Here is an 18649-nt window from a genome sequence, read left to right as displayed (position 1 = left end):
GTGATGTTTTGATTTTAAGTGTCATGATTTAGCAGTTTGGGGGCTTTTCATGACTTTTCGCTCCGTTTTCTCCATTGCTGACTGCAGCTAGCCCTGTCCCCACCACTCACATACACAAAATTATAGACAAACTGCAGAGCAACTCATCTAGACTCTAATGACCCCTTGATATTATAACATCTTAAATAAAGGTCATGTGTCTGAACTAAACCTGATAAAAATCTGTGTGCACAGGGCCTACCAACAGCACTATGTGCATGTATACGTTTCATAAACATTCCATATCAATAAAGATAATAAGGAATTGATGCCATCATTTCATTTTGTCAAATACAATTGTGTGTGAAAAGAATTTGATTATGCACAGATTTTATTATAATGCTATTTGTAATAAAAGAAATTTGCTGGATAATAAACAATAGATACTGCAGAAGTCATAGATCGCATCTTCCTGTTATCGACAATGTCTGCAGAGTTAAAATGAATATTTAGGTGTTGCTGGTTGAGGGTTTGCTTATATTTTGGGGGAATTATTTTGGAAGGGAATCTGGAATAAAAGATGGGAAACTTAGAATGTCCTTCGTTAGAAGATAGAATTTTCCATTCTTGAGATTGACTGTATTTTGCTTTCAAAGTTACTTACTTGATCATTTGTATTTCATGGCAGGATTTTCAGTGTCGAGCTACAGTTCAAGAACTAAATGCAGTCCCCCCTATATTAGATCTCTTGAAGTCAGAATATCCAATTATTCAATTGTTGGCTCTCAAAACCTTAGGTGTTATCACAAATGATAAGGAGTCACGGGTGATGCTAAGGGACAATCAAGGAATGGACCACCTTATTAAAATCCTAGAAACTAAGGTATTTGTAACTTTCATTCAACTCTCTACAAGAAAATGTATCTCTTCTAAATGTTTTTGTAAAATATGAACTGTAGAATTTTTAAAAATTAAATTTTAATATATTTAAGCATAGTACTAAGAACAATGCTGCATTGTTTATCAGCATGGTTAAATCAGATTAATGATAAAGGCCATTATAAAATAATTTTTTTAGTCTTCTGGTTTAGAAATTTAAGATTTTAAAATTTTTGTTTAGGACCTTCTTTATGATTTCCTGAAGTACCTAGAATTAGTCTTTTAAGCTTTATCAGCCATAATTTTCTCTAAGGTAAAGTAAGAAGAGTTGTTTACTCCTCATTGTGGAGAGTAATCTGCTTTACTCAGTCTATTGACTTAAATATTATTTTCATCTAAAGAAATACTTTCACAGAAACATCTAGAATAACGTTTGGCCAAATATTTGGATACCAGGGCCTACCCAAGTTAATAATCATCATAAGTCCATCCCTTATAAATCTGGCACCCATACCCATCTCCTTAAATCATACTCAATCTCCAGGTGAAGGCAATAACAGAGTCCTACTTCTGCCTGGCATGATGTAACTATCCTGTGTACAACCAAAACATACTAATCCTTTCTTCAGAACAGGATGCAATGATGTTTACTCTTCTCCTTGATATTCTATAACATAAATACTGTGATGTAAAACTAGTGCTAATTTTTTAAAGTTAGTACATCTTATGTTACCTAAGGGGATAAGAGAGGGGGAGAAAAACAAAGATATTTCATACATACACACTGATTTATAACAAAATAAGGAAGAAATACTCATGGCAGTTACAACCCTTTTGTCTATAGGTAGCCACATGGTGGTAGTTAGTATTTTTAACAACTTTCTTCCAATACACATTCCATGATCCCTTTGCTCTCAGCAAGCACTTTAGCTGGGTGCGGTTCTTTACCTGGTCGGGTGATCCATGTCTTCATTCCTGAGGGTCTGGGCCATTAGTAGTCCTTCCTGGATTGCATAGTTACAGTTTTCCATTGACCTTAATCACCACGCGTGGTAATACTAAGAGACACCACCCTGAGGACTTCCTATATTCCAGATACACCTTCTTACCTCTATTGTGGAGTAACAGTCCAACATCCCCTTGGTAATTGGGATCAGTCACCCCAGCAGCACTTTGCCTGCGTTAGAGGCATGGGGAGGCCAAAGTGGCTGGGTGGCAGTTTTTAACTTCCAATTCAGTGGAATCACTGTTGTGTCTTTTGGTGGAAGCATTCTCCTCTTTGGAACTAAGACCTCTGGGCCAGCAGAGCCTAAGGTCTGGGAGACAGGAAGCAAAAATGTTGCTCATGGGTCCCTGGGGGTAATCATGACTGATGCCACACCCATTTCCACCCCTTGATTCCTGGACCCACCATCACTGGCTATGGGAGAAGGGCACCTTATATCGGACGCTGATTCAGAACATAACCTCATGAAGAAACTTGCCCAGCCCCTGCAAAGTACTGCCACTTTGCTGACATTGTAACTAAGTCTTCAGAAGGCCATTCTGTCAAGCCAGCTGCTTCCGGATGGTGGGGATCATGGTAAGACTGGGAATTCCATGGGCATCCTTCCTGTGTTCCTCTCACTCTAAGGATTCCCACTTTAAATGTCTTGCTGTTCAGGGAAGGCTGCAGTTTTCCACAGTGATGGGGATTCGGGAGATTTGTCAGGCAAGAAGGCCACAAACTTATACTTCCTCTGCTAGTAGGAGATTTTAAGGAATATGCTTTCCTTCAGCTTCTGTCTGTTTTTTCAAAGAATATTATCTTCAGGGGAGTCTGGCTGGCTCAGTGGGTTAAGCCTCTGCCTTCGGCTCAGGTCATGATCTCAGGGTCCTGGGATCGAGTCCAGCATCGGGCTCTCTGCTCAGCAGGGGCCCTGCTTCCTCCTCTCTCTCTCTGCCTGCCTCTCTGCTTACTTGTGATCTCTCTCTGTCAAATAAATGAATAAAACTTTAAAAAGAAAAAAGAATATTATTTTCAGATTTTAAAGGTGTTGTTGGTAGGAGGTTGTATGAGCAGCTTCATTTGTCTGCCATTACTGGAAATGTCCAGTAATTATCTTCTTTTCTCTGGGGGAGGGAAAACGAGAAGAGATTGGCAAACTGTGAGGGAGAGCGATGTTATGATCGCAAACAAAACTGTTTCCTTGGGCATCTGTCAGAACAAAGTTAACGGCATTATGTTTTGACTGACCTTTGGCCTAACAGTAAAATTTAGGAAGTATCCATCTCTTTTAGTACAATTTTCTAAAATTATGTTTGCTTTTATTATTAGGAATTGAATGACCTTCATATAGAAGCACTTTCCGTGATCGCAAATTGCCTTGAAGATATGGATACTTTGGTGCTGATTCAGCAGACGGGGGGTCTTAAGAAGCTCCTGTCATTTGCAGAAAACTCTACAATTCCTGACATTCAGAAGAACGCAGCAAAAGCAATAACTAAAGCAGCTTATGATCGTATGTCTCATTTTATATAAACTAAGCACACATATTTCCTCTTTTATTCTTGATTTAGATTAGAATTAACAAGCACTAGAGTATTTGTCTGCTTTTATTTTTTTTAATTTTATTGTCTTTTATATTTTTTCAGTGTTCCAAAATTCATTGTTTATGCACCACACCCAGTGCTCCATGCAATATGTGCCCTCCTTAATAACCACCACCAGGCTCACCCCACCTTCCACCCCCTCCCCTACAAAACCCTTATTTTGTTTCTCAGAGTCCACAGTCTCTCATGGTTTGTCTCCCCCAACTCACTTCTCCTCTCCTTCTTCCAAAGTCCTCCATGTTATTCCTTATGCTCCACAAGTAAGTGAAACCATCTGATAATTGACCCTCTCTGCTTGACTTATTTCATTCAGCATAATCTCCTCCAGTCCCATTCATGTTGGGTATTCATCTTTTCTGATGGAGGCATAATACTCCATAGTGTATATGGACCACATCTTCCTTATCCATTCATCTGTTGAAGGGCATCTTGGTTCTTTCCACAGTTTAGTGACTGTGGTCATTGCTGCTATGAACATTGGGGTACAGGTGGCCCTTCTTTTCACTATATCTGTATCTTTGGGGTAAATACCCAGTAGTGCAATTGCAGGGTCATAGGGAAGCTCTATATTTAATTTCTTAAGAAATCCCCACACTGTTTTCCAAAGTGGCTGCATCAACTTGCATTCCCAGCAACAGTGTAAGAGGGTTCCCCTTTCTCCACATTCTCTCCACTTGTTGTATACTGTCTTATTAATTTTGGCCATTCTAACTGGTGAAGGTGGTATCTCAATGTGGTTTTGATTTGAATTTCCCTGATGGCTAATGATGATGAACATTTTTTCATGTGTCTGTTAGCCATTGGTATGTCTTCTTTGGAGAAGTGTCTGTTCATGTCTTCTGCCATTTTTTGACATGATTATCTGTTTTGTGTGTATTGAGTTTGAGGAGTTCTTTATAGATCTTGGATATCAGCGCTTTGTTTGTAGTGTCTTTTGTGAATATCTTCTCCCATTCAGTGGGTTGCCTCTTTTTTTTGTTGACTGTTTCCTTTGCTGTGCCGAAGTTTTTGATCTTGATGAAGTCCCTAAAGTTCATTTTCGTTTTTGTTTCCTTTGCCTCTGGAGACATGTCTTGAAAGAAGTTGCTGTGGCCAATGTCAAAGAGGTTACTGCCTATGTATTCCTCTAGGGTTTTGATAGATTCCCGCCTCATGTTGAGGTCTTTTATCCATTTTGAGTTTATCTTTGTGTACAGTGTAAGAGAATGGTCAAGTTTTATTCCTCTTCACATAGCTGTCCAATTTTCCCAGCACCATTTATTTAAAAGACTGTCTTTTTTCCACTGTATATTTTTCCCTGCTTTGTCCAAGATTATTTGACCATAGTGTTGAGAGTCCATTATCTGGGCTCTCTACTCTGTTTCACCAGGCTATGTGTCTGTTTTTGTGCTGATACCATGCTGTCTTGGTGATTACAGCTTTGTAGTAAAGCTTGAAATCAGGCAACGTGATGCCCCCAGTTTTGTTTTTCTTTTTCAACATTTCCTTAGCAATTTGGGGGTCTCTTCTGGTTCCATATAAATTTTAGAGTTGTTTGTTTAAGCTCTTTGAAAATTGCCGGTGGAATTTTGATTGGGATGGCATTGAAAGTATAGACGGCTCTAGGCAGTATAGACATTTTAACAATGTTTATTCTTCCATTCCATGAGCATGGAATGCTCTTCCATCTTTTTGTGTCTTCTTCTAAATGGTCATTTGAGAATAGGTGCCATATTTACTATCTGGCAGCAAAATTCATCCTAATGCCAATGAGTAAAACGAGAGATTGCTTTGTCAGGGATATAATAAACTCTTTGATTTAATTATGAGTCTTTTTTTTTTATTAGGTAATTCATGCCTAAATTGTTTTTAAGTTTTTATTTCTCTTGATTCTGAAACTCTACAGAATCTATGCATTGTTTGTGATCCTGAAAACATTGTTTCAGTATATTGACATTTGGAATGGTATCTATATAGTAATTTCAATGTCAGCTGGAGACAAGCAGTGCCATGTGATATAGCTGGGAAAAATAATATGCTCATACTATATACATAATACAATTTTCATTTCAGTGGCAAGCTATGTTGACATAAATCTGTAAAATATGAGGGATAAATTATATCACAAGTACTGAAGATGAAATTATAGTTTTAATTTATGTATATTTGGAGTCTTTTATTTAATAAAAGAAGTGATTTTATTTTCCCCCTTCCACATCACTCCTCTTATAAACGATGACAGCTCTGACTAGTATAAGTGATTTATATTCTAAACCTATATACTCACATCTGTATATTTGTCTATGTGTATATTATGGGAAACATTTCCTTCTCAATCCATACTGATTTCTTGAAGGCAGAATTTTATTGCAGTACGACGGGTTTCACCATCCAGTGCATAGTTAACATAGAGGGGGGACTTGGCACATCTAGACAGGCTGTGAAATTAAAGTTTTAATACTGGCAGAAGTTGCTTGATTCAGTATTCTGTCAAATAGAGTTTAGAACTTATCAATCCTGATCAGTTCTGTTTTCCAACTTTCTCAGCTATTTGAGACCAAGAGCCATGGACAATATCAGACCTAAAATTTTTACAATTTGTCTTATTTCAAGATGGTTGCAGCCCCTCTTGGGATAGTGAGTTTCATGAATTTATTACTCATCATGTGATGTAGCATTGGGAAGAGCACTGGATGGAGAGTCCCTGGTGGTCCAGTTGTTCTGCTAGTCCCACTACTGGCACTGCAATGACCTAGGTTGTGACTATGAGGGAATCACAGCCTCTCTGGACCTCTTTATTAATGATTTATTGAGCCCCCACTCTGTGTCAATAAACCCAGAACAGGCAAGGAAACAGGTGATCACACTGTAGTGTTAAATGGGCTTGATGATGGAAGAAGATCAGATCTTCCTGACATATGTGATTTATAAGCAGGACCTAAAGTAAATAATAGAAATTGGCTGGGCAAAGAGGGTCATGGTGAGATGGGGAAGGATCACCAGTGCTCTAAAGGGAAAGAGCAGTGTATACAGGCCAGAGGAGAGACTGAGCATGGTAAATTCCAGAACTGAAAGTTTTCAGAATGCCTAGTGAATAGAATACAGCAGAAAACTAAAAGTGGAGGCTGTAGAAAAAGAAGCCAGATGCTAATGGGTGATAGAGGCCAAGTTAATGACTTCGGACCTTATTTTGCTAGCAACAAAGAGCCACTGAAGTGGCTTAGAGAGCTGAGGGACCATTACAGATAGTCACTTTTTAAAGAAAGCACCCTCTTGCTGCAAGGTGGAGGAGAGGTGAGAAGTGTGCAGGACCAGACCCAAAAAAGACCAGGAAGGGGATTGCTGTGGTAATCGAGGTAGAAGATGAGAGTATCCTGAAATAGACATTTGCAAGGAGGACCACCAGCACATGCTTGGCACATTGGGAGGGTCCATAAGTGTTTGTTGATTGACTACCTGGGTGGGAGGAGGAAGAAAGCAATGTCAAGAATAAGACCAGGTTTCTGGCTGGGATGGCTAGAAGCAGAATGGTGCCATTCACAGAAATGATTTTTTGATGAAAAGAAAGGAAATGAATTCTATTCTTCTTTTAAAAATGGTTGTAAGAGGGGTGCCTGGCTGGCTCCAGTTAGTGGAGCATTGCAACTCTTGATCCCAGGATCATGAGTTTGAGCCCCATGTTGGGTGTAGAGATTATAAAGAAATAAACTTTAAAATAATAAATAAATAAATAAATAGGCAAAATACACATAATATTAAGTTTATTGTCTTAATATTAAGTTTATTATAAATAAAGTTGATTATAAATAAACTTAATATTATAAATAAACTTCTTATTATAAATAAACGTAATATGAAGTTTATTGTCTTAACCAGTTTCAAGCTCAGTGGCATGAAGTCCATTCACATTTTTGTGCTGCCATCACCTACATTCGTCTCCAGAACTCTCTTACATCTTGCCAAAGAGACAGCCTGTATCTATGGAACAGCTGGAACAGCGAACTCCCCACTTCTTCCTTCATGCAGTCCCTGATAACCACCATCCTTGCTGTCTCTATGATTTTGACTATTTTAAGTGCTTATGTAAGTGGAACCATACAATATTTGTCCTTCTGTGATTGGCTTATTTCACTTTGCACGACTTATCCTCAGGTTCATCCATATTCTAGCATACATCAGAATTTCCTTCCTTTTTTAAGCCTGACTAGTGTTCCATTGGATGTATATATCACCTTTTGTTGATCTATTTGTCTATTTTTTTTAAATGTTTTTTATTATTTATTTATTTGACAGAGAGATAGAGAGCACAAGTAGGCAGAGGGGCAAGCAGAGGGAGAGGGAGAAGCAGGCGCTCTGCTGAACAGGGAGTCCGATGCAGAACTCAGTCCCAGGACCCTGGGATCATGACCCGAGCTGAAGGCAGACGCTTAACTGACTGAGCCACCCAGGCACCCAATCTATTGTCTGTTAATGGACACTTGGGTTGCTTCCACTCTTTGGCTACTGTGCATAATGCTGTTATGAACATGCATACACAAATAGCTTTTCAAGTCCCTGTTTTTGGTTCTTTGGGATATACTCATGATTGGAATTGTTGGATCATATGGTAATTCTGCATTAAATCTGCTGAGGAGCTGACGTGCTCTTTTCTATAGCAACTGCACCATTTCACATTCCCATCAACAGGACACAAGAGTTCTAATTTCTCTACATTCTCACCAATACTTGCTATGTTATTTATTTATTTATTGAGTCAGTTAGTTAGCTAGTTAGTAGCCATGCTAATGCCTATGAGGTGGTATTTCATTGTGTTCTGGTTTGTATTTCTCTAATGATTGTGGTGTTGAGTGTTTTTTCCATGTGCTTATTGGCCATTTGTTTTTTTGGAAAAAATACCTGTTTAAATCCTTTGTCCATTTTTTTAACCAGGTTGTGTTTTTTGTTTTGTTTTGTTTTATTTTTTTTGTTGTTGTTGTGTTGTTTTATTGAGTTGTAGGAGTGCTTTTTATATTCTGGGTAGTAACTCCTTATCAGATGGATGATGTATGAATATTCTCTCCCATTCCGTGGGTTGCCTTTTCACTCTGCTGGTTGTGTCCTTTAATGCACAGTTTCTAATTCTGATGTAATCCAATTTATTTTTTGTTTCTTGTACTTTTTGGTGTTATAGCCAAAAAATCATTAAGACATCTGATGTCAGGAAAATTTTCCCCTGCATTCTTCTTAGAATTTTATTGTTTTATCTCTAATGTTTAGGTCTTTGATCCATTTTGAGTGGTTTTTATATACGGGTATAAGGTAAGGATCCAACTTCACTCTTTTGTGATTAGAAATCCAGTTCCCTAGCACCATTTGTTGAAATCCATTCTTTATTTGTAATACAAGGAAACTTAACAGAGAGTCTTTAAATCCCATCTGGCACTTTATGTTTTATGAATCTACTTCCTTATGTTAGTTCTAAAATGACTATATTCCAGTTCCAAATTGTGTCTCCTCACTCTTTATTTTAGAATCAAATGACTAAATCTGTATTTATTACATCAATGTCATTTGTGATTTTTTCATGTTCCCTTTAGCCACCATTTTTCCAGACTGAAGAATCTATATTTTACTTAGTCTTTCCCTATATATCATGTCTGTAGGCTATCCTGTAATCATCCTCTTACTTTTTCTGGACTTTCTCTTGTTCACCATGTCTCTCTCAAGTGAGGTGATATGTATTATAAACAGCATTTTAAAAATATGCACCATCATTTTATGTAATATAAAGATTTGGTTATCTTATGATTATTTTCAGTTTCAGTTTTATGAAGCAAGTATTTTAATCAGCCTTTTGACCATGTCAGCAAACTGAGCCAACACTTTGAGGGAAAGCCCTACAGTGAACCCCAGATCCCCATTTTGAACCCAGAATTCAAAGGCTTCCATTTTAAAGTCTAACATTTTTTTAATTTGTAGTTAAAAAATGTAAATTTTGCTTTGGAAATAATATTGCATTTTCACTAAGGTCTAGGAAATAATCAGTGGATACAGGTCTTCTATGAAATCTTGAAAAGATACGCTCTTTTCTTACTACCTAATATTTATTCTATGCATGCTATACGCAAGGAATTATTCTAGAAGATAAAGGTAAATAATGAATAAAATAAGTGGACAAATATTTGTTGAATAGAAAAAAGATGTATTTCCGGTGGAATGTAGAGTTTGATATTTACCTTTTAGTTCAACTTTATAAATTACATTGTACAGTTTTTGTCCTCTTTATTTTTATCTATTCTTTGATATCACAGAAGAAGAGTGGTATGTTAGAAGTTTCTCACTATGTTATTTCTGTTTATTTTCTCTTATAATTTTATTTTAACTGACTTTGCTTTATTTAGAGTTATTTTATATCCACTATTGATTTTTTTTTTAATCTCACTTAACTGATTTTTAGCTTTAAATTCTAATTTGATATTAAGATTGCCACTTTATCACCCAAATATGGTCTTGGCAAAAAACAGTTCTGGTTTAAATAAAGAGACAAATGAAGGGACCCCTTTCCAAAGTATAATTAGGGTTAAGGGAACAAACAACGGATGGTGATGTCCCCACAGATTAGCAATATCTTATCTCCATCTCTTAACCTTAAGCATGTGACTTCTGTTCCTACCATTCTGCCAAAACAGTCCTTGTAGAATTTGACATTGACTTCCCAACTCCTAAATCTTACAGAAGTTTCATTTAGCTGATTATTCTCTTCTACTGTTTGTTTCTTTACATCCTTATGCTGTTTACATGGCCAGATCAACAATAACCACCTCCTCTTCCCTGCTTCCATTCTATTCTGTGCTTTTTTTTTTTTCAAACCCTACCTATATTTCTTGTCTACTCCTTTTTATAACTGTTGCCTGCCTTGACTTCTCTCTGCCAGACCTAGCCTGATCTAGCATGCTGTCTTTTACATTAATTAGTAACAATGATAAACTCTAAAAACTTAACAAGGATTAACAAAGTTACCCCCTAGTATTTCTGTATTGAAGATAAATAATTGTGAAGTTTCAAAATAATTTTCCACAGTTAGAAAATCCTAGAAGAGAGCACAGGCAGTAATTTCTCTGACATCAGCCGTAGCAACATTTTTCTAGATATGTCTCCTGAGGCAAGGGAAACAAAAGCAAAAATAAACTATTGGGACTACATCAAAATAGAAAGCTTCTGCACAGCGAAGGAAACCATCAGCAAGACTAAAAGACAGCCTACCAAATGAGAGGAGCTATTTGCACAGTTAGAAAACTCCATTCATAAGCAGGTTTTAACAAATACTGCTCTTTATCCTGTTGTTAAGAATAATGTAACCATCAGTATTCTTTTATAACTTTTTTTTTTTTTTTTTACTTTCCATCATCATCAAACATGTTTTTGGGTTAGGTAATGCATTGTCATCGCATGTCAAAAACACAGTTGAAATACACAAACACATTAACACACAACCTTGAAGTTTTGTTTGTTGAATGCTTTTTAACACGGGTCCCCACCATAGAAAGCCCAGCTCAGTATGCCTTTGACCTGGCACCAGGAGGGGGAAGGTGTTAATTACCACGTTGCCATGAGGTTTATGAACTGGCATTAACATCTCAGCAGGCGCAAAGGTGGCACAACAGCAGCTTCCTAGAATGGGTGAAGAAAGCATCATCACGTGAAATTTATTTCCAGTTACAAAACCTCATGCTTTTTATTTTAGTGATACTGCACAAATGTTATTTTTAAAGCACGTTACTCTATTAGTCACGTAATTACCTTCCCATCTTTATTATCTGTGTAATTAAAGCATAAATACTTTACTTCTTGGCGTAGCAGTTCAATGACGGTGCTTGGTTAATACATTAATTCATCTTTTAAATCTATTATAGCCACACTGCAGTCAGCACTTTTGAGGTTTGGTGAACACAGCTGGATTTCGAGAACACTCCCAGCAGGGCTGAGAAACTAATTGCCCGCAGTATTTAGACTATTTTGAAAAATCTTTCCAATAATTGCATATATACTGTTTTTTGAATGCAACAACAGCATACTCCAAAGTTAGTCTTTACAAATTAATTTGTTTGGCTGATTTCCCTGGTAGAAATTTACTCTCAGACTGTTCTGTTTAGTAAAGTTGATTTAGAGCTTTAAATTCAGGGAAGTCTTAATAATAAATCTAAACAATTTAGGTCAGAGACTCTAGAAAACTTTCAAATCTTGTTTATTCAGGGATTACTAATCAGGACTACATATATGTGAGTGCTGTGAAGTGTGTAAACCTGGTGATTCACAGACCTGTACCCCTGGGGATAAAAATATATGTTTATAAAAAATAAAAAATTTAAAAAAAAAAACATTGCAGAAGCCACATAGTTGAGATTTAACTATTAATCACAACATTTTTATAAATCAGTTCTGACCTGATTGAATTCTAATTTTAAACGAAAGGAACAAGGGATTAAAATGATAGGATTACCGGACATGGTTTGTAATTGGTTTAAGACAAATGACCAGAAGTGTTAGTAATTTAGCTGATGTCTGTTACGCCCAGATTGCGGTGTATCAGATGAACAAGGGCCAAAAATGTTTGCAAAAATGGTGGCATCCGAATGTGACTCTGCTTCTGTGAAGGAGGCAATTTTAAAAATTTATTTTTGGAAGAAGATAGAAATCATATATTAACTTTAAAGTGGAAAACCAGTTTCAATAACTTCTGAGAATATTCCTGGAAAAACAAGTTAATTACAGTATATGTACATAATGAATTACTTCCACATGCAGGTTATGTATGACCTAAATTACTATCAGCTGTTTTTACAGAGATTTTTATTTTAACAGAATAGTATTCTCCGATGTATAGCAACATCTTAAGACATGTATCACAAATTCTTCTGTTTTAACCAAGTAAATTGAGTCTATGAAAGTCTATTAATGGAGAATCAACCTTATGACAAAGTATTTTGAAGGAAATGTGAATAAATGAGCAAAAAATTATTTGTAAGCTGTTGCTTTTCAAACTAGTTTCTGGCACCTCTTATGGCATTAAAATTGAGTTTGGTTTAATATATCTTTTTTTGAGTACATGCCTTTAATAAATAGTAACTTATTTAGAATTAACTATAGAACACAGACCAAAAAATTAGGTTTTAATGTTCTAATTTAGTTTAATGTAATGTTTGCTTAGTATAATAATGAGGTTGTCATTTATTTAAAAAATGAAACAAAATCAGGAGAAAAACATTAGGGAAAAAAGAGCATTAAAAATACTTTGGTTTTTCATTTAGTGTTCTATAATGGGGTAAATATCATGCTATGTACTTAGAGTCATAATTTTATTTGTTTTCAAATAAAGAAAAACATACTAATGTGTGTTTAGATTATATTGATGGTAATTTAGCAATTAAATATTTCATTTCTGCTATAACAGCACGTATTGTAATGAGATAAAAATGATTATGAGGTTTAGATAGAGGATTATAAATCCTTGAGACTTGGAATCATACTCTATTACTCATTTTTACTTTCTCCTCTTCTCTCTTTTTCTCTCAAGCATGTAGCATGCCAGTTTGTACACCTTAGGCACCCTTCAAATACTGAGTTTTGTATTTAAAATGAAGATCGAATAAACAGGGCTTTGTCCTTAGTGTGAAGACAGCATCACTCCAGGCACCATGAATGACGTTAAATAAGTTCTCTCTAAATCTGAAACTTGGCTTTTTATTATTATGCAATTTTCCTACTTTTTTTTTTTTAAGATTTATTTATTTATTTGAGAGAGAGAGAGAGAGAGAGGGAGAAACCATGAGCAGGAGGAGCAGAGGGAGAGAGATTCTCAAGCTGACTCCGTATTGAGCACACAGCCTGATACGGGGCTCGATCTTACAACCCTGAGATCATGACCTGAGCTAAAACCAAGAGCTGGAGGATTAACTGACTGCGCCACCCAGGAAGTCCTAGAATTTTCTTTGCTGTGTTATTGATATCATATTAGGGAACAGGAAAAAAATTCCAATAACCATAAGTCATTTTGCGTCATCACTGTGTTCTAAAAGTTAAGCAGCTATATATTTTGTTTAGTTTAGAGTCTTTGTGACTGAAGCTAAGAAATAGTTTGAACTCTTGTCATATTTTCGATGAGGAAGTAGTTACGCTTGCATGGTTTTTGCAGCAACATTCTGAATTTTTTTTTTCCTTTTGGTTTATGCAAGCCGAAAATAGAAAACTCTTTCACGAACAAGAGGTCGAGAAATGCCTTGTAGCCCTTTTGGGTTCTGAAAATGACGGAACGAAAATTGCTGCCTCGCAAGCTATTTCGGTGATGTGTGAGAATTCAAGCAGCAAAGAATTTTTCAATAATCAGGGTAAGCAAACCAGACAGACCCATTTTGAACATTTTTAGGCCACCAAACTGTTGTTTTTTTGGATGTTTATAGACTCACGTCTCCCCTTTCTGCTTCTGCAGGGATTCCACAGTTAATTCAGTCGCTCAGGAGTGACAATGAAGAAGTGAGGGAAGCTGCGGCCCTCGCCCTGGCTAATCTGACCACATGCAACGCGGCAAATGCAAAGTGAGTACCACACAACTCCACACCGCCTCTTCCGGGGACCTCCAACAGTCCAATATGTTCTGATTGTAATATTTTGGCTTTCAAGCCATTGTACATATTCTGACAGCTGTTCTATCTTGGATTATTCCTCAGGAACCCTCTCTTGTGGAAGATTCTAGAACAAACAGAACTGGAGAGTGCTGGAAATATTAAAGACAACTCTATATAAACCTTTGATAAAGCTAGAAAAAATTTAAAAGATCCGTTTTAAAGTGACATAAACATTAGGCAAATCTAGAAACATTTTAGAAAGTCAGTCTGAAACAACATATTATGGGTAAATACTATGAGGAAAGATTGGAAAGGAATGCCCTCTGCATGCCAAGCACTGTGGTACATGATCTGTATTCATTAGAATTTTAATTATCAAGATTATCTGTCAACAAATGAGAAAACTGAGGCTCTGAAATTTACCTAATTTTCCTGGGTATACAAATTTATTAAAATAGCTGATCTGGAAATTAAACGCAGGTCTCCTGGCCTCCAGAATCTATGTTCTTTTCTCTGCAGAAGTCCACCTGATAAAAGAGTGAAAATTTATTATTTTTTTCTTCTTAAAGATTTTATTCCTTTATTTGACAGAGAGAGATCACAAGTAGGCAGGCAAAGAGAAGGGGGGGGGTAGCAGGCTCCCCGCTGAGCAGAGCTCAGTATGGGGCTCTATCCCAGGACCCTGAGATCATGACCTGAGCCCAAGGCAGAGGCTTAACCCACTGAGCCACCCAGGCGCCCCTAAAAGAGTGAGAATTTCTTGAAGGCAACTTTCATAAATAATTATTTACCCTCCCTATATCACATTTGGTATGTTTATTAGTCAGAATTCTCTAGGGATACCTAACCGATAGGACATAATATACATAGACGAAGAGGTTTATTAGAGGAATTGGCTTACGTGATTCTAAAGGTCAAGAAGTTTCATGATCTCCCATCTGCAAACCTTGGAACCAGGAAAGATGGTGGTATAATTTAATCAGAGTCTGAAGGCCTGAGAGCCAGGGGAGCCAGTGTCCCGGGGCAGGAAAAGATGAATGTCTCAGCTTAGGTAGAGAGCAAGTTCACCTTTCCATTTCTCTTGTTCTATTTGGACCCTCAATGGATTAGGTGAGGCCCACCCACTTTGGTGAAAGCAACCTTTACTCTGTGTACTGATTCAAATACTAACCTCTTCCATAAAGACCTGCACAGACACACTCAAAAACAATGTTTTACCAACTACCTGCATGTTGTTTAGCCCAGTCAGGTTGACACATAAAACCCACCTTCACAATTCGCAAGTCAATAACTTTTGTATATTATTCCTTTGTGATATTGTGGTTAAAATCATTCTTTCTAAATTTGAAATAAATCTTCCTCCACCTCCCTCATATACTTAATCTATTTCTTACCCCTTCTTTCCCTTTCTCTCCTCCCACACAAATGTTTTACAAGGCCTTATTCAATGACTAAAAAAAATCTAACAATGCCTGATTAAAATACAGCCAAAATGTATAAGCATCAGAATAAAATTGTTCTCCTTAAATAGCTATAATCGTTGACACGGTAATTTTGAAATTCAGGCTCATCATCATTTACATGAACCACACGAATTTCTAGAATACTGAGTCATAGTAAGTGGCAGTTTGAAAATAGCATATTTAGTGATTGTTCCAGTATCAATGTGCTGGTGCAGAAGTCTTATCAGTGACATTAAAACACTTCTGGCTTCGGTACATTTAGATTATATAGTATCTGAAATACTTTAATAGGCCCCCAGAGTATACAGACATTGCAATTTGATGTGAGTTTGCCTGGCTTCTATCATCTCACGGTTTTATATAAAATCAGAGAAAATTAGGATGTTAAGTAGCTTCCAAAAGAGGCTGCCCCCAGTTTTTCTCCTGCAATTTAATCATCTGTTTCACAGAATTTTGTCATCTGACTCTATAGTTCCATTGTGTCAACACAGAAAGGTCAGTTAACACTAAATGATGCCACACCCCTCTCTTTTTGTAATTTATTTTTATTTTGATAAATTTCCAATTGCAGTTTTACCTATTATATATGGTCCATTCTGATTTTTTTTGTTTGTTTGTTTTTCAATTTGTGTTTGGTTTGGAACATGGGACATGAATGAGAGTGGTTTTATGGATATCTTTTGAGGCTTACATAGTTTTTACTTTGGACTTGCTTGGCTAAAAGATATTGAAAATAAATGTTTCTGAGAAGGAAATGGAGTAAGATTTGACATGTTTGTGTCAAATGTTAAAGACTGGAGTTGACAAAGATTCTATAGTCCACCAAAAGGAATGAAAACAAATAAGCCACATTGTCTATCATTCTAGCAAACCTCTTAGAGTAGTAATTAGAACCACAACAGAAGAGACAGCAACCATGATTGATTATTGTTAAGAAGAAGCATTTTCTACTCAGATCATCTTTAAAAACATATTAATTTAAACTCAGCATTGATGAGTATTTCTAGCATCACATTTTAGAAGCAGGGCCTTAGATCATCTTTCCTAGCTGTGGGATAGAGGTTGGTGGGCTGAGTCATGGCTCTGCTGCTGGGGCAGTAGGACTAGGAGATGGAAAGAATGTTGCTTTTCTGCCACACCTAAGTGATAAAAGAAGGCAAAAAACCAGAGCTAATGGCTTCCAGGTGTACTGCATAGCTGTTTAGATACCTGATAATTGCTGGCCTAATTAAAAAGAAAAATTGCAGTTAAGCACTGTGAATACTAATTTTGTTTGTTAGAAGACAACCCTTCTCTAACATTGGTATCTCTATATGCCTATAATTCTTAAAGCCAGGGTAACTTCTGGAGTTGGAGGCCCATTTCATGAATTGAGTTTTCTCTGGTGTGTTATGATTACATGTAATGCTGATATAATTTCCTTTATGTAACAATGGATTTTTGCCTGGAAAGTTGTGGGTAAATAAAAATTTTCTAAGTTAAAGGAAAAAAAAAAAAATCAACCAGAGGAAAGAAAAATATACTTTGTGGTGACTCTTTTTGTAAATTTGACAAATGCTTTTAAAAAATAAAATATTTTCACAGTCTAAAAATAGAATTTTATACAAATTTATAATCTAAAATACTTATAGTCAGATTTTCACACATCTTGCTTTCTTAAGAAAGAAAACACACCCATATGCTAGAGAATTAGGTAAGACAATGAGTAATTTTGTTAGCAATGACCAATAAATAGCCACATCATCCATACCTCTTTCTACTTTAATTATAAATATCACCTTAATTGGTGCCAAAAGATTTTGCCTCAGTGGTATATTCTCTGTGAATGAGGATTCCTAGATGCTCAAGTTTTCCATATATTTGAAAATTCTTTATAATCAAAACTTTTTTAAAAAATTCATAATGCATTTGAATTAAAATCTGAAATCCTTCCCTCCAACTTTTGAAACTGATCATACTGTTTTTAGACTTTTGCGGGGGAGGGTTATGGTTGCCATTTTGAGTTGATGGCCATCGTGTGCTCCAAGGTGGTGGTGTCAGGCCCTGTAGGGAAGGTAGATGTTTGCCTCACTCCGAGTGTGGCCTTCTGGTGGCATTGCCTTTTGGGTGTTGATGCGTTTTGTTGACCCCTCATTGGCAGCCTGTCAGTATGAATTTTCACTACTGTCTGTAGATCTGATTGGCAGGACTGATCCTGCCAAAACTCTCCTCAGATCCCTCCTTTCAGTCAGTTAAAAGCTTGGATACCAGGTAACTGAGCTTTATGCAATCTTACATAAAAGCCACAAGTAAGGACCCGAGACCTCTTCTCTAAGTGGTGTTTTGGTCCCCAGTGACCATTTCTTCCTTTCTTTTTCCCTCCCTCCCTCCCTTCTTTCCTTTTCTTTCTTTCTTTCTGATAGTACTCGTGTATATTCTGAATATATGACGTTTCCAGGTATTTGAGTTATATAGACAATTGAGACTGTACTTAAAAAAAAAAAAACAATAATAATCGAATAGACACAAATCGCTTTGCTTACAAATAAGCCAGTATTGGGGAGTAAAATAATGAAAGGTGAAGTAGGTCATAAAACTTTTCTGGAAATATGTACAACTTTCAGGAGTGTTTTGCCTCAGGCCTTATGGCTGGACTAGTCTCAGTGCAAGGAACATTCTTGGCCCCAGAATGCCCATGGCTCTCTCCTCCTTCAAGTCTGTTCAAATGTCACCTTCTTAAAGAGACCCACCGTGACCACAGTGTTTATAGTTGTACCCAGACACACTTTTTTTCAAACCACCTTCCCTGCTGCCCCTTTTCCGTAGCACTTTTCTAATACACTATGTGACTCATTATGTTTGTTATTTATTTTCTGTCCTCAACCCTTCTCTGACCAGCACCCATGAAGGAAGTGCCTTTGTCGGTTTAATACACGGATACTTCTCAAGCATCTAGAATGTGCCCATTGCAGAGTAGGCATTTGGGGGAAGTAGACTTACCACAGATATAATGGAAAGCAACAGGACAGTGAAAAAACAGTTCTGACATCCACCAATGCCCATAACCTCCAACAGAAAGTGATCATTTTGTGCGCTCATTTTTACATAATTTGAATCACAAAAGCAACAGTGGAAACTCACCTCTAAGAGTTTCCTAGTCATACTTTTCATTCTTTA

At 36.7% G+C, this 18649-nt stretch overlaps 1 protein-coding gene across 6 annotated transcripts in view; it reads left to right on the top strand.

Moving 5' to 3' along the window:
• ARMC3 (armadillo repeat containing 3) overlaps window positions 1-18649 on the top strand; it is a 91855-nt gene that overhangs the window by 30276 nt on the left and 42930 nt on the right. For 5 of the 6 annotated variants that reach the window (XM_013058918.2, XM_013058919.2, XM_013058922.2 and 2 more), the window contains exons 7-10: window positions 668-862; window positions 3176-3359; window positions 13641-13793; window positions 13895-14000. In XM_013058918.2, coding sequence (XP_012914372.1) covers window positions 668-862; window positions 3176-3359; window positions 13641-13793; window positions 13895-14000 — 638 coding nt within the window. Of the gene's footprint in view, window positions 1-667; window positions 863-1237; window positions 2441-3175; window positions 3360-13640; window positions 13794-13894; window positions 14001-18649 lie in introns of those variants that run through there. The other variant, XM_045084980.1, reaches the window with a different exon arrangement.

Source organism: Mustela putorius, unplaced genomic scaffold, assembly GCF_011764305.1.
Source record: "Mustela putorius furo isolate JIRA1106 unplaced genomic scaffold, ASM1176430v1.1 tig00000827_pilon_pilon_pilon, whole genome shotgun sequence".
In the NCBI taxonomy this organism is placed as follows: Eukaryota; Metazoa; Chordata; class Mammalia; order Carnivora; family Mustelidae; genus Mustela; species Mustela putorius.
The sequence above is the reverse complement of the archived record's forward strand: the minus strand, read 5'-3'. Positions and strand labels throughout refer to the sequence as shown.